The 19,674-nt window shown below is 43.8% G+C and overlaps 1 protein-coding gene across 1 annotated transcript in view; it reads right to left on the bottom strand.

Annotated features, from left to right (window-relative positions):
- Positions 1–19,674, bottom strand: part of LOC112256388 (protein diaphanous homolog 2) — a 629,309-nt gene that overhangs the window by 290,328 nt on the left and 319,307 nt on the right. The window contains 1 exon segment of the mRNA XM_024429614.2: positions 8,514–8,612. Within this exon segment, the coding sequence (XP_024285382.2) occupies positions 8,514–8,612 (99 nt within the window).

Below are 19,674 nucleotides of genomic sequence, written 5' to 3'. Positions count from 1 at the left end.
TTAGTCATCTCAACTTGCTCAATTTCCATATTATTTATTACAAGATTTGGTTGAGGGTTAGGGTTTAGTGAGTGTTTTGTTCCAAATACAAATACTTTTAGTTTAAGAAATATTTTGGGCTAACTTATTCTTTGCCACCCACTCTGAAACTAACTGCAGCTCTTTGTTGAGTGTTGCAATCATTGCAGTCGCTGTAGTAGATTATGTCTATAGTGTTGAGTCATCTGCATACATAGAAACTCTGGCTTTACTCAAAGTCAGTGGCATAATGTTAGTAAAAATTGAAAAAAGTAAGGGGCCTAAACAGCTACCCTGTGGAATTCCAGATTCAAACTGGATTATATTCGATAGGCTTCCATTAAAGAACACCCTCTGTGTTCTGTTAGACAAGTAACTCTTTATCCACATTATAGCAGGGGGTGTAAAGCCCTAACACAAATTGTTCCAGCAGCAGACTATGATCAATAATGGCAAAAGCTGCACTGAAGTCTAACAAGACAGCCCCCACAATCATTTTACCATCAATTTCTCTCAGAAAATCATCAGTCATTTGTGTAAGTGATGTGCTTGTTGAGTGTACTTCCCTATAGAGCATGCTGAAATTCCGTTTGTATCTGGTCAAACATAATTTATTTATTGTCTTTTGCCTGGTAACAGGCTGATTGGTCGGCTATTTGAGACAGTAAAGGGGGCTTTACTATTCTTGGGTAGCGGAATGACTTTAGCTTCCCTCCAGGCCTGAGGGCACACACTCTCTAATAGGCTTAAATTGAAGATGTGGCAAATAGGAGTGGCAATATTGTCTGCTATTATCCTCAGTAATTTTAAAACTAGATTGTCAGTCACCGGTGGCTTGTCAGTGTTGATAGACAGCAATCATTTTTTCACCTCTTCCACACTGACTTTATGGAATTCAAAAGTACAATTATTGTCTTTCATAATTTGGTACGATATACTTTGATGTGTAGTGTCAGCATTTGATGCTGGCATGTCATACATCTGATTCAATGAATGAAGGAGCCGAGTTGGCTTTTTTGCCCAAAATGTCATTTACGGTGGCCCAAAGCTTTTTACTATCATTATTTATCTTTGTTTCATAGTGTAGTTTATTTATATTTAGTATAGTCACATTATTTCTTAATTTGCAGTAAAAATATATGAATGAGCGAAGGCCGAACGGCATAGGCAAGATGAGATGGCATAGAATACAGTATATGCATATGAGATAAGTAATGTAGGGTATGTAAACATTATATAAAGTGGCATTGTTTAAAGTGGCTAGTGATACATTTATTACATACATTTTTAATTATTCAAGTGGCTAGAGATGAGTCAGTATGTTGACAGCAGGAACTCAATGTTAGTGATGGCTGTTTAACATTCTGATGGCCTTGAGATAGAAGCTGTTTTTCAGTCTCTCGGTTCCCACTTTGATGCACCTGTACTGACCTCGCCTTCTGGATGATAGCAGGGTGAAGAGGCAGTGGCTCAGGTGGTTGTTGTCCTTGATGATCTCTTTGGCCTTCCTGTGACATCAGGTGATGTAGGTGTCCTGGAGGGCAGGTAGTTTGCCCCTGGTGATGTGTTGTACAGACCTCCCTACCCTCTGGAGAGCCTTACGGTTGTGGGCGGAGCAGTTGACGTACCAGGCGGTGATACAGCCCGACAGGATGCTCTCGATTGTGCATCTGTAAAAGTGTGTTTTTGGTGACAAGCCAAATTTCTTCAGCCTCCTGAGGTTGAAGAGGCACTGCTGCGCCTTCTTCACCACGCTGTCTATGTGTGTGGACCATTTCAGTTTGTCCGTGATGTGTACGCAGAGGAACTTAAAACTTTCCACCTTCTCCACTACTGGGCGGGGTCGAGACCCAGGGTCTCGAGTTTGGAGGGTACTATTGTGTTAAATGCTGAGCCGTAGTCGATGAACAGCATTCTTACATAGGTATTCCTCTTGTCAAGATGGGTTAGTGCAGTCTGCAGTGTGATTGCGATTTTGTCGTCTGTGGACCTATGGGGACGGTAAACAAATTGGAGTGGGTCTAGGGTGTCAGGTAGTGTGGAGGTGATATGGTCCTTGACTAGTCTCTCAAAGCACTTCATGATGACGGAAGTGAGTGCTACTGGGCGGTAGTCATTTAGCTCAGTTACCTTAGCTTTCCTGGGAACAGGAACAATGATGGCCCTCTTGAAGCATGTGGGAACAGCAGACTGGGATAAGGATTGATTGAATATGTCCGTAAACACACCAGCCAGCTGGTCTGCGCATGCTATGAGGACGCGGCTGGGGATGCCGTCTGGGTTGGCAGCCTTGCGAGGGTTAACACATTTAAATGTTTTACTCACGTTGGCTGCAGTGAAAGACAGCCCACAGGTTTTGGTAGCGTGTCAGTGACACTGTGTTGTCTTCAAAGCGAGCAAAGAAATTGTTTAGTTGTCTGGGAGCAAGACTTAGTGGTCCACGATGGGGCTGGTTTTCCTTTGTAGTCCGTGATTGACTGTAGTAGACTATGCCACATACCTCTAGTGTATGAGTTGTTGAATTGCGACTCTACTTTGTCTCTATACCGACGCTTAGCTTGTTTGATTGCCTTGCGGAGAGAATAGCTACACTGTTTGTAGTCGGTCATGTTTCTGGTCACCTTGCCCTGATTAAAAGTAGTGGTTCGCACTTTCAGTTAATGCGCAAATGCTGCCATCAATCCAATGTTTCTGGTTGGGGAATGTTTTAATAGTTGCTGTGGGTACAACATCACCAATGCACTTGCTAATAAACTCGCTCACCGAATCAGAGTATTCGTCAATGGTATTGTCCGATGCTATGCGGAACATATCTCAGTCCATGTGATTGAAGCAATCTTGAAGCGTGGAATCCGATTGTTCGGACCATCATTGAACAGACCTGAGCACGGGAGCTTCCTGTTTTAGCTTCTGTCTATATGCTGGGAGCAACAAAATGGAGTCGTGGTCAGATTTTCCGAAAGGAGGGTGGGGGAGGGCTTTATATGCGTTGCAGAAGTTATAATAACAATGATCCATGGTTTTGCCAGCCCGGGTCGCACATTCGATATGCTGATATAATTTAGGGAGCCTTGTTTTCAGATTAGCCTTGTTAAAATGCCCAGCTACAATAAATGCAGTCTCAGGATATGTGGTTTCCAGTATACATAGAGTCAAATGAAGTTCTTTCAGGGCCGTCGATGTGTCTGATTGGGGCGGGATACATGACTGTGATTATAATCGAAGAGAATTCTCTTGGTAGATAATGCGGTCGGCATTTGATTGTAAGGAATTCTAGGTCAGGTGAACAAAAGGACTTGAGTTCCTGTATGTTGTTATGATTACACAACGTCTCGCTAATCATAAGGCATACACCCCCGCCCTTCTTCTTACCAGAGAGATGTTTGTTTCTGTCGGCGGGATGCTTGAAGAAGCCGGTGGCTGTGCCAACTCTGATGACGTATCCCGAGTGAGCAATGTTTCCATGAAACAAATAACGTTACAATCTCGGATTGGGAGACTCATCAGAGGTAGACTTACTCATGTTATTTACATTGGAGCTTATAGTGCAGGGTGAGCTGCATAAAGTGGTCTTCCTACTATTGCACACTACCTCAGTGCTAACAGTGTACCTCTGGTTTATAGGCTCATGATTACTGATTACAATAGCTGTAGGATAAACAGATGTATTCGGAGAAATTAGGAGTACATAAATGAAATTACTTACATTACCAATTCCCCTAAGATAATTTACAGTTGATGCAGCATTATGATGACTCGTTGTCACAATGGTAGGGATTAACTGAGCTGGTCTTGGATCATTTACCAGTCATTGTTTGAATGCAGCCTTGAAATGTGTGGACAGAGTCCAGGAGCCAAGATGATTTGAATGGACTCAGTCATTCCTGTAGAGTATCTTCTCCAGCAGAGCTACGGTAGTCTTTTAGCCAGATGTGTAATGCCAGCAGTCTGCTGAATCTTTCACACCTGCGGTTCAACAATGGTACTGGACATCAAAATGATAGTTTAATGCTAATATCAGTTCTTTAAAATCAATTTTGGAAGCAGCCTTGTTATGTCATGTCCTCATGTTCCTGGGTAGCACATGGTTTTTGCCTTGGGGACCGAGATGTTTCTCACCATAGAGCTGCCTATGATGAAAGATGGTGATGTTAAATTGGCCGGTCTCTCAGGCAGCCTTACGGTCTGGTGAGGCTGGGAGCTCCGAGGATCTGAACCCAAGGTATAAGTCACCGGAGAGGGAGACAGAGCCGAGGATGAAGATGCAGGTACCTCCGGATCCGTTCTTGATTGGGAAACCACCAAGGACGAAGGCGCCGGAACCTCTGGATACAGGGCGGCAAAGATGTTTCTGGTCTGTGTCAGTTCCAGGATCAACATCTCCATGGAGACCCCCGTTGCCAGAGGACGCCTTCTTTGACTTCCACGGCAAGTGACATACCTCCATGGCTGGTTGGTTGGGTCGAGATCAGTGCCATTCTCCAGGGAAGGGGAAGACCCCTTCGAGGATGGAACCCTGCCTAGCACCGGGCCAGTCTGGCTGTGGAGAGCCGACACAGTGGCAAAACTCCCACAGGACCAGAGTGGTGTCCTGCTACTGGGGTGTGGGTACCCCAGTAGCTTATGTAGGTTTGCCACGTCCTTGCTAAAAGTAGCTAAGAGTAGCTGTAGTCCTCTGCAAGCAAGCAAGGTCCACATTGTCCTGGTACAAAGCAAAGTAAACGCAGCTCCTGCAACGTTGAAAACGTTCAAGAGTGGCCTTCATTTGAGACCGCCGAGCCAGCTAGGTTAGCTGGGGTTTTGTATCTCTCCCCCTATACTGAATCTGGCAGGATAGCAGGTTTCAGTTTTGGCAGGTCCAGGTTTCAGTTTCGGTGTTCGACAGCGTTCAACAGCGTTCAACAACAACAAACATATGTCTGATGATGTCAGAGTGCATGAATCTTAGTACACACAAGCCAAAACATACACAGATATGCATAAGAAAACACACACACAATTGTAGTGTGTGCACTACATTATATATTTTGTACCAATTGAGAACTTTGGGCTAATTCCCTGAGATCTGGATCTTCTCTGGAAAATAATTATTTTAGTATTGTTGGGGTTTACTGCCAGGGCCCAGGTATGGCAGTACTGCTCTAGCAGGTCCACACTCTGCTGTAGGCCATGTGCTGTGGGTGACAGCAGGCATAGGTCATCTGAGAAGAGTAGGCATTTAACTTCTGAATTGTGGAGACTAACACCAGGGGCTGATGATTTTTCTAGAATAGTGGCCAATTTGTTGATGCGAATATTGAAGAGTGCAGGGCTCAGATTTACAACCCCGATGAAGGCCCTGCCCCTGGTTAAAGAATGATGTTATGTTCTTGGCAATTTTAATGCTGCACGTATTGCCAGTACACATTTTTTTACTTAATTATGCCATATGTTTTACCCCCTACACCACTTTCAAAACTTTGTAGAACAGTCCTGTATGCCAAATAGAATCAAATGCGTTTTGGAAGTCGATAAAGCAAGCGTATATTTTGGTATTGTTTTGGTGGACATGTTTATCTATCAGGGTGTGTAGGGTGTAAATATGATCAGTTGTGCAATGTTTTGGTGTAAATCCAATTGGGCTTTTACTTAAGACATTGTGCTTATTAAGGAAATTTAGAACTCTTACATTTATAATACTACAGAAAACCTCCCCCAAGTTACTGTTCACACAAATGCCTCTGTAATTGTTAGGGTCAAATTTGGGGTTGAGTCCTTGATTCCAGATGTCAGTGAAATAACCTACATTCAGGATCAAATTAAACCGTTTTAATAAAGCCAATTGAAATTTTGCACTAGTGAGTTTGAGCATCTCATTTAGGATGCCATCAGGTCAGCAAGCTTTTTAAAATTTGAGAGCCTGTAGTTTCTTATAGAGCTCCTCGTCAGTAATTGGGGAGTCCAATGGATTTTGATTGTCCTTTAAAGCTTTATCTAATCCATTCAATTTCTCATGAATTTGGCGTTGTTCTGCGTCTATGTCAATTTGATCTCTCTCTCTCTCTCTCTCTCTCTCTCTCTCTTATTGAAGGGGCATTAGAGGTTGAAGGATAGTGACTGTGGATGACTGGAGGCGAATGGAGGAGCTGTGTAATGGCACATGTTCCCCCAAGTCGTCACTGTGCCATACCGGAGGTGAGATCCCCTACCCTTGTCGTCATCGCTTCCTGCCAAATATGAGACCCATCTGCTGTGGTGATAATCAAACATGGCAGGAACACTAGTTGTCGTCGTCACCCTCCCACTCACACACTCCCACATACACACTCCCACATACACACTCACACACATGCGAATACACTCACACACACACACACACACACACACACACGCACCCAGAAACAGGCAGGCACACACACCACATACACCCACACAAGTGAGGTTCTCGGCCCCATACCCAACACCAAAACCCGCTTTATTGCCTCCTGACGAAATCATTGATATGTTCATCACAAAGGAACAGTGACAATATGAATCAATACTTAATACTGTACCTCATTGTCAACACAACTGCTATCAGTCAGAGAGAGTAGGAGGAAATGAGAGGAGGTTGGGGATAAGTTGCTATTTCTGGTATTTAATCGCCCCCGGTTTTGACATACAAGTTTAGCCCCCACTTGTGTCCCCACCCCCCCAACAGCTCCCTGTAGATTAAAGGATCTCCCCCCATAAATATATTCATCTTGTGTTGATGTATTCTGTTTCAGATCTGGTAAAAACAACAAACAGGGATAGACAAGGGAAGAGGTGGAGTTTAGGTGACCTGATATTTTAGCATTTAAAGCATGCATATTGCATGAGGTGTTATCAGAGGTATTGCATATCTAAGGTAGGGGATATCTAGGGTAAACGCCATAAAAAATTGCATTCTCATGCTCCCCTCATCAATCTCAGAGAAACTATGTCATGGCCACCCCTCTCCATGGATAATGAATTCATCCACACACTTTGTGAAGGCAGGGATGGAGGATTCACAAAGATGGAAAATGGGGGGACTGGGAGCTGTCAAAGTGACAGAGGGTTCCCCTGGGGAGGGTATAAGCCACCTATCGATAACCGATATCTGGCAAGAGCTGATAAGCTGTTTGGGAAAAGCCAGCCTATAGCCTTTCATCTCATATAGCCTGGAATCCAAACGGAATATCCTTATGTCACAACCTGATCTGTTTCACCTTGTGAGTGTCTCCACCCCCCTCCAGGTGTCGCCTATCTTGCCCATTATCCCCTGTGTATTTATACCTGTGTTCTCTGTTTGTCTGTTGCCAGTTTGTCTTGTTTGCTTTTCTCAGTCTCTCTTTTTCTCGCCCTCCTGGTTTTGACCTTTGCCTGTCCTGACTGAGCCTGCCTGCCTGCCTGACCACTCTGCCTGCCCCTGACCCTGAGCTTTGCCCCACCTCTGGATTGTTGACCTCTGCCTACCCTCAGCCTGCTTGCCGTTCGGTACCGTTGCCCCACCTCTGGTTTACTGACCCCTGCCTGCCTTGACCTGTCAATTGCCTGCCCCTGTTGGACTATTAAACCATTGCCAATTCGATGTGTCTGCATCTGGGTTTTACCTTCATTCCTGAAACATCCAATTTCACTGCAGAAGTGAAGTCAACAGAACAACTAAAATATATTCCAGGCTATGAGAATTTGGGCTATGCTACCATGACAAAGTTAAACTGGAATCCAAACTGAATATTGCTCCATTGCACTGATTAAGTTTGGTCAAACAATATAAAAAAATAGCTGGTATTTATCAGGTGATACAGGAAGAAGTCTAAATGTTCACAGGTCAGAGGTGGAGAGAGATACGGTGATGGCGTTGCTCGCAGCATATGGTCCACACCTGCTGCTAGGGATGATGACAACATAAACGCCCAGCTTTGTCGCTTGGTCCTGTTATGCGTTGATTTTACAAATGGTATCAGAGGGGGCTGGGACTTAATCCATTTGTAGCAGCGATGACCCCCAGCCTATTGCTAAGAAAACACTCACCCATGGCTCAGGTAAAACAATATACGTGTTAAATGCATTAGAAATGTTTGTCGGGTATGCAAATGTGTGTAATCATGACACTAAGAACATTTGTCATCATAAGCATGTAAATTGGTTGACAGTCCTAAAGCGCAATAGCCCAATGTGCTGTAGGAGTTGCATGACATGTGTACTCTTAATGTAATATGTGTTTATAAAACACACTGTGCACCATAGGGGGCTGAATGCAAACATGCTAGTAGGTATTGACCGTCCAAAAGCGCAATAGCTCTATGTGCTGAGTTATATGACACAGGTACTCTGAATGTAACATGTATTTGTAAAACGCACTTTGCCCAATTGAGCCCAAATTCTAGTAGCTAATAGCCTCAAATTATGTTTTGATGACCAGTTTTCACAATTCGATTATACCTTTCCTGGCACATAGGGAGAACGGGTTCTCAGATGGACAAGACTTGTATAAAGGGGCAACTTACACAAATTCTGTGCCGTCTTGCCGTCCAAGATTCGCAGCTCCTTCGCCTTTTTCTTGAATTGGGTCATCCTGGCATCTGTCTCATCCACCTCCTTTTTCACTGTAGAAGGAATAGAAGGGATGCATATTCAATTGTGATGAACAGAACTGGTGTATGGAAAGTGCAAGCATGTCTGGGACCCATAAGCAATGAGGAAATGTTTTCTTTAGTTTATTTCTCTAACTCACATTTTTTTCATGACAATCGGTAATCGGCATTTTTGGATGACGATTATGGCTGATTACATTGCACTCCACGAGGAGACTGCGTGGTAGGCTGACCACCTGTTACGCGAGTGCAGCAAGGAGCCAAGGTAAGTTGCTAGCTAGCATTAAACGTATCTTGTAAAAAACAATCAATCTTAACATAATCACTAGTTAACTATACATGGTTGATGATATTACTACAACTACTACTAGTACTAGTACTACTACTACTACTAAATTGTGTCACTTCTCTTGCGTTCTGTGCAAGCTAAGTCAGGGTATATGCAGCCGTTTGGGCCGTCTGGCTCGTTGCGAACTGTGTGAAGACCATTTATTCATAACAAAGACCGTAATTCATTTGCCAGAATGTTACATAATTATGACATAACATTGAAGGTTGTGCAATATAACAGCAATATTTAGACTTATGGATGCCATCTGTTTGATAAAATACAGAACGGTTCCATATTTCACTGAAATAATACATGTTTTGTTTTCAAAATTATAGTTTCTGGATTTGACCATACTAATGACCTAAGGTTCATATTTATGTGTCATTATTATATTATAATTAAGTCTATGATTTGATATTTGATAGAGCAGTCTGACTAAACGGTGGTAGGTAGCAGCAGGCTCGTGAGCATTCATTCAAACAGCACTTTCCTGTGTTTGCCAGCAGCTCTTAGCAATGGTACAGCGCTGTTTATGACTTCAAGCCTATCACCTCCCGAGATTAGGCTGGCAATAATATAGTGCCTATAAGAACATCCAATAGTCAAAGGTATATGAAATACAAATGGTATAGAGAGAAATAGTTATATAATTCCTATAATAACTACAACCTAAAACTTCTTAAATGGGAATATTGAAGACTCATTTTAAAAGGAACCACCAGCTTTCATATGTTCTCATGTTCTGAGCAAGGAACTTAAACGTTTTGTTTTTTTACATGGCACATATTGCACTTTTACTTTCTTCTCCAACACTGTTTTTGTGTTCCTTATTTAAACCAAATTGAACATGTTTCACTATTTATTTTAATTTTGTATTATATTAAGTTAAAATAAAAGTGTTCATTGAGTATTGTTGTAATTGGCATTATTGCAAATATATATATATATATATATATATATATATATATATATATATATATATATATATATATATATATAAAAATTGGTTGATTAATCGGTATCTGCATTTTTTGGTCCTCCAATAATCGGTATCGGAGTTGAAAAATCCTGATCGGTCGACCTCTAAAAGAGACACTGCAAAGGCTGTCAGTTTCTCACACATTCATGCATAATACTAATGTAAACTCTGGTCTGCTGAAGTAAACTTGCAGTAGCAGCTTGTGTGTGTGTGTGTGTGTGTGTGTGTGTGTGTGTGTGTGTGTGTGTGTGTGTGTGTGTGTGTGTGTGGTTGCATGATTGTGCATGTGTCTGCATATGTGTGTGTGTGTGTGTATATGTGTGTAGATAGTTGACAAACATCCCCTTCCCCAAGGCTCGCTCTGTCAGCCTCCCAAAGCCATGGAGATAATTGTGTTCCCAGTGTAATCCTGGAGAGCGCCACACACTGCTGCTCGACTTAGCACACAGGCAGGCAGGCAGCACACAGGCAACCCACAGAATTAATATCATACGTGTCGGACTCAGAAGACCGGCCCCAATCTGAATGACTGTGAGTCAGGGAGATTCCACACGGTATAGGTGACGCCATGTGTCTGACGCCATGTGTCAGCGAATCATCCGTCTTAAGTTGACTTAAGCATGTACGCAAAGTCGCAAAAACACAGACAGACAGACAGACACACTGAAAGACACAGACAAATGTGTACAAGCATGCACACACCAGGTTTGGGGTCACACAATGTCTCAATAGACTGAAAAGGACAAGCTATTTATTTCAAACCTTTTTATAATTTAGAATTTTTATTTCAAATTACATCCTGAATTTAGTCATTTTAATTCAAATTGACCACAGCAAGCACACACATACAAATTAACTACAATCACAGAGCCTCTTTGCTTGGGAGCGAACACTCAGGAATGAGAAACTTCTCTTTAAACAGGAAGGAGGGAGACAGGGGGAAGAAGAGGGGGTGGTAGTGGTAACAGGTGGAGACAATGGTAACATCAGGAGAAGGAGAGAAGACTCCTCCATTTCAGCCCCCCAACCACCCCACCCTTCCATCCCCTCAAGATGCCTTGTGGGAGCAGAAGCACGCCTAGCCACTAATCATCACAACTCCTCTATTTATTTAAGCCCAAGGTGGGACTCTCCCAGGAAATACCCAGAACAAACAACCAGCTCCCCAGAAAGTATATGCATATTTGAAGAAACAATCAAAGAGGCAAAAACAGCCGGTAGAGAGGAGAAGATGTTGCTAGAGGCACCAGGCACAACCAGCCTCAGCCTCTTTCCCAGTCAGCCTGTCAACATAACACTTCAGGGAAGATATTGTTTATACTATATACTGTGCTGCTGGAATAGGGAGGTGGAATAGGGAGGGTGATACTATGATCTAACCTCTCAAAACTGGTCTAGAGACAGACCTCAGTTATATTCCATTCTGACATAATACTCCTCCCTACTAACAACCTTTATATAGATAGATAGGAAGACACATTCTCAAGTGTCTTGTGGATAGACACAAAGCGTAGGAGTGAAACAATGGATGAACTTTTGAAGACCTACAGAAGTATTCAATAATGACCGACCTATAATGTTCTCCATGGAAAATATGGGCAAAAAAATGATTGCATGGCTCTTTAAGGAAAGAATAATAGGTAAAGGGATGTAGAATACAGTGTAGAATATACACTCCATCTGGAGGCATTGTATTTCTTCCTGGAAAACAACTGTGTTACAGGAAAGCCTCCACTAAAAAAAACACTGTGACACTGTAATCCGAGGATATGACTTTAAGAGGCCCTTGATTTCGCAGGGCTGTGAAAAGATACTGTGTCACAGCATTTCACAGTGAATTTATACAGAACATAAATATAAAATGCAACATGCAACATTTTCAATGATTTTACTGAGTTACAATTCATATTAGGAAATCAGTCAATTGAAATGATTTCAATAGGCCCTAATCTGTGGATTTGACATGACTGGGCAGGGGCACAGCCATGGGTGGGCGTGGGAGAGCATAGGCCCAACCACTTATTTTCTGCACTCACTTTTTTTCAAGCAGCATCTGGATACAGCCACTTGGTGCACGTTATTCAAAATGCATTAGGTGAAAAGCCTCATGACAAGTCCCCTGGTGATGACATCGCGGACCCATAATGCCCCAGCTCAAGTGCAGTGGGCCGGTTGGCCAAGCCTCATTCATGGGCCAAGTGTGTTTTTACTCAGCTTGGTGGCAGGGAATCAGGAACCTTGCTGTGCTTCTCACAGAGACTGAGTCTCAGACAAAGAAACTAGAGGCCCAGAGAAAATAAAACATCAGGAATCACTGATCTCCCCACAGGGATGCCTATATATATATATATAATTTTTTTTTTTTTGTATTTACATTTTTTTTTGCAGGCAGTAACTGGGACAACGATGGGCCATATTGGGGCCCTGGATCCCCCTTCAAATCCCATTCCTCCCTCTCCCCTTTCTGCCAGCTGGATCTCCCACCTGGGTACCTCGCGCTCTCGGCGGGACGCTCTCGACACATTCGGCTGTGCCTCAGCTGTCCTCAGCCCCTCCCCCATGCCTGTGGGGCTTGCGGCACCAGCTCATATTAAACGGAAAGCAAAGCAGCACCTCTAATAATCAAAAACAGACACATTCCAAACTTATACTGTCCCATCATGCTTCTCATGTCTTGCTGGGCTCAGGGTAGAAGCAGCAGCGGTCTAGGTTAGAGGAAGGGATGGTGATCGCTTCTACCTGGCTGCTTCCTGCTAGGCTACATGTTGACTGATTCAATAATGCCGCATGTTTCCTTATCACTCCATGTGGGGACCGATGGGGCATGGAGGGGCTGCTTTCTACAAGATCAGAAAACTTTCTCTAGATCATGTTTTAAAGATACCAATTATAAATGGGAAAATTGACCAGAAAAATACTCCTTTCGCTAGTCATCAGTATTGTTTCCTTCTCAACATAAAGTTTGCATGCAAATAGAGTGTGGGAATGGAACAGTCCAAGTTTTACATCTGCCAAGTAAAGACGTAAAAAGTTCAACCTGCCCTCAAGGGTATGGCTTGACAGTGTATAAATCCACTTGCCAGCGCCAAACGTGTTTTACTGACTGCCCAGTGTCTAAGATGTAAGACTCCAACAATAAGCGCCATCCCTCTCTAGAGCCTCTTATTTGTTAATGCAATCTTCCATGCATCCATTTCTGAAAGAGCTTTGTGGTGGGTGGAACAAGGGGGTGAAATTGGCAGCCAGCAGGTTTGCTGAAGCTGTCGGGCACAATGAAAGCATTGAGCCCATTTCTCATCAAGATGTATCATTCATATGACAGGGGCTGTCAGGCCCGGCACATGATGATAATGCCATCTTAATCACAAATGAATAACAGCGAGAGGCACTGGGCTTTCATTAATTGTTTTCCTTGGCGAACAAAAGTAGCACTTAGCATCTATGCTAGAGCTATTGACAAGATCAGGTGGTAGGTTCATTTGAACGGGAATGAGCAGGGCGGGGACCATGTTGCTTTCCTCCGGTTACGTGCTTAACCAAGCTAGACAGCAAGCTGGGCATTGCATCCGGAAAAACAATAAAACTAATGCAGATTGCTCGTTACGTTTTTTTCACAGACTTCTCCGATCAGACACAGAAATCAAAGTTCAGTAAGACATGCTGAGCACTTATAACAGCATAACACACAGCAAATATTTGTTAATATTCACAGCAAAACATGTGCATTGAGCAAGGCCAGATGGACCACTCAGGAAAAGGGAGGCTTCTGGTTGATCTTGACCAAGAATGTGTCAGTGTAACATGAAGAACGAGAGTTTCCCAATGCTTTCCTGGAACTCCATATCTTGCAAGGGAGGGAAATGCATACGAGACTGATATCGAAAAGAGAAAACTATTTCCAAATCACCGTTAAATGATAACACTGAAGATAATATGCCAAGATAACCACATGCATGTTAGCCACGGCCCAGTATATAATAGTTACATGTATTATCAGTGGAAGGGGAGTATAGCAGCTTGTTAAGGCCAGTTGAGCCTACTACAGGAGGAAGAATTGAAAAAAAAATACATAAACGACACAAGCAATAGAAAATGATTTGGCCAGGTTTAGATGGCTTGGCGTCTATGTGAGCCTTGTCTGTGAGTTTTGGACCGGGGTTAGCCCTGGGGAACTCCTAATAACCAGAGTTCTTCCACACTTGGGCGTTCGCTGTGTTTACTGGCCCACAGTCTTTCTGCTGGTAGCATTCCATGAGATATAATCTCCCTAAAGAACGGCCAGAAGGGCCCGGGGCATTAGAAAGCTAAACATTACCACATGTTCACTTCTGGAGACTGAGACTTGTCCGAGGGAGCGGAGCCACCACCAGACGACAACCCACCAGATGACAATGCCCGAGCGATGGGAGGCCTTTGGAAAGTAGAAACTGAAGCAAGTGTTGATGACAGGTGTATGTAAGGGCAGGCTGATGTAGAGTGGACCCGACAATGTGGAGTCTGGCTGTCCAGGAGGCAATTTATTCCCCCGCGAATGTGCAATATGCCTGCAAACATGTGCTCTGTCCTCCATCTATCTGACTCACGCTGGGGATTGAGCTACTAGAGCAGCCTGCCCCTCTAAAGGAGATGGATTCTGAGAAGAGGAGAGCCATAGGGCTCGGCCGATGCCTGCTTTAGCTGCAGCTCACACATCTCGATGTGTAATACTTAAACATTTCAACGTAATAGAAAAAAAATACAGATTTATTTGAAAGGATATTGGTTGTTTGGGATGCAGCTGGTTTCTCTAAAGGAATGCTTTGGATATAGGACTATTGTTTTATTGTGCATCTGGCCCAGCCAACAAGGCTGATATGGGGAATAGAAAGGGATGTGTTTTGGCAGTGTAATAGTAGACAGTGCAATTGTCTGTGTCAATGAGTTGACATCTGCTTTTAAATGTACATTCTCTGTTAGACGATTAATGTAATACAGTAACAGCTAACAAGTGGTGGTGGTAAGCTTTTACATGGTCATGTAGGACCTATTTTTATGCTGTCTCTTAACAAGAGATCATGTGGTCAAATTGCCTGCGAGTCATTGAAAAGAGTTCTTTCAAATGTCCTTTTAAGTTCCCAGAGTGGATATCAAGCATATTAGAGTCGTGTTCCAGGGGCTGTTGCCTTTGAAGCGCTCACAATTTCACCCCCGAAAACAGAAAACAGATGTGAAATCTTACACTGAAGACCATGGTCAATGGACAGCAGTGTTTTGTGGATGAGTAAAAATCTATTAAGGGAAAAAAAGAGAGAAGGGTGAGTGGACAAAGAGTTTGCAAAATGTCCGTTGGCGAGGTATAGGGGTATACGGTATAGCGAAAAAAGAGCTTGGACAATCACACCTTGAGTAATGAGCGCGAGACCTCCCAAAATAGGGAGCACAACTTGAGGTTTGAAAACACCATTTGACCAGCGTATTCCAGCTGTGTCCAATTTCTCCCATTGACTAGGGCTAAACAGGTCTATCTATCAAACCCGAAGACAATTTACCATTGGGATATAAACCTTCTCTCTCCACTCCTCCCTCAATCTAGGATCTCAAAAGCATGCTGGCAAACCCTCATTGATTCGAAAAAGACCAGTCAATATAATTTTTGGGGCACAAATTGAATCTGAGCGCAACATAACAAAGACTCCGGGAGCAAGATAAAAGCTTAATGTACATTCCAATTTTGTCAGATCTTTTTTTCTGTGGCTGATCGGTCGAGCACGATTTCTGATTATGTGGTCTGGAAATGTGTGTCTGCAGCAGCCGTCCATCGGACAATCCATTATCAGAGAAGCAATTTGGGCATATCATCAGCGCCTCCTGAGAGAAGCCTCTCATTTGTTGATGTTAAGAGATGTTGGTAATAAATACCTGTCTGGTGGACTGAATAGGTATAATCAATCCTCGCTCTGAGAACCGAGTTAGTTAAGCCATTTGTATAACAGCTTCCTTGTTGCCCAGGGTTGACCTTCATAGTGGGAACATTTCGGACCGACTGTCTCACCACTCCCCAAACCCAAGGTGAGGAGCTACAGCTGGGGGAGAGGTTGTACTCTCACCCATGCAATCATCATCATACTTAATGACAACAAGGAGTGAGGGAAGTGGCTACTAATGATAATGATGGTAATGGAAATCATGGTGTGTGTGTGCGAGCACGTGCCTGCCTGTTGGTGTGCGTGCCTCTGCACGCGCAATCCTACGTCTGGACATGTCTGACTATCCACATGAACGAACGTGAGTGTTCAATTCAACCGTCACTCTCTCTGAAGGTCACCTGTGTTTTCCCCTCAGCAGCTGGTTCTCGTCGGTCCAGGTCTCACAGACGAGGGAGATAAGAGGGAGGAGGCGGCGTTGAAAGGAAAGAGGAATCTCCCAGTGTGACACACTGACCCATGGTACAGTAATGGCTTCAGTATGAGGGGAAGAGGAGAGGAGGGGAGAGGCCCAGCCTGGAGACGCAGCTGGGCCTGGAGCGGAGCCCTGTGGGATAACTGAGTGGGATAACCTCCTACTCCATCTCGTGTGTGAGAGAGAGAAACTAATTCATACAGATCTCTGGTTTATGTCTTCTTGTTATGTCATTACTCCGACCTGAATGTTTGACCGGAGAGATGAGAGGGAATGGGCGGGATCGCTAACCACTAACATAGAGGTAGACGTTCAGTATTCATAAATGAGGTTCCTTTACCATACATCAGAAATGGAAATTCAGTCCTGTAACCTCCCATGTTGTCATGAAATAATATGAACATGTGATGTGCATGTTGAAGAATCCAGCAACTATTGTTCGAGATTTAACACTGTGATGTCTCAGAATCATCCATCCGTGATTGCTTTCATGGATCGCACTCTTCCAGAGGTTTCATATACGAGTTGCCGGAGCATTACTAATCACACATTCCACCTGGAGGGGATCTGCTGACTCCTACTGCTAAACGCTTATCTCATAGAGTGGAGAATCCGATTAATGGGAAATGAAAACAGTCTTCCACAAAGGAAAGATGGAATATTGCATTACCCACAGTGCTGTTTCAGTCAATTAAAAGATATTACACCGAAAATAATTAGATGGCTTTTGACACAAGAATGAAACAGGTCTAATCTTGGGGAAACTAAATGAAATTAGTATATGAAAATAAAAAAAGTTGTCTCTCAGTATAAACAAGATTCTCATTGACCCCAGCTTCGACCTCTAATAACTCTGTTATTTCATTTAAGAGTGTTGAGACTTTGATAACTTTGTTGTTCTCTTCTTTCTCTGTCTGGGGGAGCAAGAGAGTGTGGGAAGACTCTGAGAGTGTGAGAAGGCTCTGAGAGTGTGAGAAGGCTCTGACCTGGCCTTGTTAGTTGGCCGTGGAGAGAGCTCTTGAGGGCAGCTGCGGATTGGGCATGACAGGAGTTGAGCTCCAGGAACCTGTTCTCCGGCTGTTCTGGGGTAGCCCGTCGTGACCCAATGCACTTGAGCGCCTGGAGAGGCAGTTGCTGATGCTACAAACGGCTGCCCCCAGCGTCCATTAAGCCCAGGCCTTGCCTAGCTGGGTTTAAGCATCCAGCAGGCGAAACGCTGCAGCCTACAGTCGGCTCATGTCACAGCTACAGGATGGAAAGCAGAAAGCTGGGCCACTTCAAATAGCTGGCAGGATAACTGAGGTCCCAGTAGTCTCTATTACCTCTCCCAGCTCCACGGTACACAGGCCCAGACCCAGCCTGAGTGCTGAAGTATAGAGAGCAGGGAGAGAGAAGGGATATGTAACAGCTAGCAGAAGCAGGCTCACCTTAATCATCTCTGTTTTTCCAACTATGCCTTCAGGATGCAATGACCACACACACACACACACACACACACACACACACACACACACACACACACACACACACACACACACACACACACACACACAAATATGCAGTGATGCATGCATACAGCTCTTATTGCAAGCTCATTGTCTCAAACTCTCATTGTCTCTTTCTTGCTCTAACAAAGACCATACTTTTGCTACTGCTAAGTTGAGGTATAAAATAACAATCCTAACAATGGTCAACAATATTTGTGTTGATAACACTATGAGCATGACTGATTCTCTGTTTGACTGATGATACTGGGACTGATGCAATGCAGTAGGCAACAAGTTGGACTATTTCAAATGCATTGTCACTGTTTAATATGTGTGTAGTCGTTTGCGAATGCCCTACTTTGGAATTTACTTGACAGGTCTGCGTTCTGTACATTTGTCAGCTGACAGAACCTAATCTTCCCCTTTCTATCATGGAGTGTTTTTCTCTCTCGCTCTAACATTTTGGGGGATGAAGGCATGATGAAAAATGGCGAGTGAACCAAGTGTGAGTGGTCCACTGCGTGTTTGGAGTTTCCTATATATTTTTCCTCCTTCTCCCATCACCATCTCATCATGCCTTCTCCTCCAGTGATCCTGAAGCCAAACCACCCTGTGCTCACATAACCCAGCCTAACTACTAAATAAATAATTACTTCTGGGATACCGGCCTCTGCAGCTGCTGTATTGTGTGTCCTTTCTGCACCGAGAGCCTTAATAGGCTCTTAAAACATCACTTCCTGTGGCCGTACGATGTGCTGACACACCGGTTGTGTGACTACCTCCCTGCCCACTTGTTCTACCTCTGTGATATTGAGAGGAGTAGACTTGAGTGTCTACCTGCCGTCATTCCCTTTTAGTTCATATTTAGCCACTGGTGTTTTGGCTTAGGAAATACCGCTTTGGCTCTTCAGACTTTTTCTCTATACAAACAAAAAGTATTGTCAACCAAAGGCAAAAAACCCGGTGGGGTGCAGCTCGGATTTACAAGGTTTATGTTTTTCGAAACGTGGTTAAGTATTATCCCCTTCACTTGAAGGTTAACCGATAAGTTGATCCAATTTGTCTACGAAGGTGTGAAAGGACTTAAGAAATACTTCACATGTCTGCACGGGGAAATGTCAAGGTTTGCTGAAGGATAAGGAGGAAGAAAATGACTTCCTTTCTGGCGGAGAGGCTCCACGGTTGTTAGCAGCAATTGGTTTATCCCGGAGAATCAACACCGTCTGAGGCAGATAAGACAGTATAATTGTAAGTCCCCAATCCTATAAAAATAGCAGCTCCAGCTAAAATGCAAGTCTTGCCACACGGCACAAACACATTCGGATCTCCCTGGCTGACGATAAAAAAATGTTGACAACCGTTGAGTGCTGAGTATATTGTTAACCAGCCGGGCTGCAGTGCAAGATTGAGGCTTTAAAGGCTTTGTCTGTGTCAAATCCTGATGACTATTCTTCAGACAGCCTCTCGTCCTACATGCTCTGGTGACATGTAGGTGTCAAAGCAGACATGCCCTGATTAAAGATGTACTATTCAGCATCTGGGGGGAGAAGAGAGAGGTGTTCCGTCGTGAACTGCATTTGAATCCGATGCGTCTGTCAATGTATACCTGCCTTGACTTACTATAAGCAAACTCTTGGGCTCTCGCGCTTGTTTCTCTCCTCTTTTGCTATGCATAACAGATCAAAGAGACATGGCAGTTATGCTCAATCAGTGGACCAACCCAAGAGAGGGGAATGTAAGATGAGGACAAAAAGAAATCAGAGCTCGTAAGAACACATGGGGAGAGTGTACTAGGGCCAGAAGTCGCAGTAGGAATGCATTCAGCAGGGAGGCTTATTGTTGTTAGAGAGGGTGCCCTGTTGTGGTGCTGTGGGGTGTGTTCTCCATGTGGGCCATGTG

Source organism: Oncorhynchus tshawytscha, linkage group LG08 (assembly GCF_018296145.1).
Source record: "Oncorhynchus tshawytscha isolate Ot180627B linkage group LG08, Otsh_v2.0, whole genome shotgun sequence".
Taxonomy (NCBI): Eukaryota; Metazoa; Chordata; class Actinopteri; order Salmoniformes; family Salmonidae; genus Oncorhynchus; species Oncorhynchus tshawytscha.
Note: the sequence above shows the minus strand (reverse complement) of the source record. Positions and strands in the feature narration are given on the sequence as shown.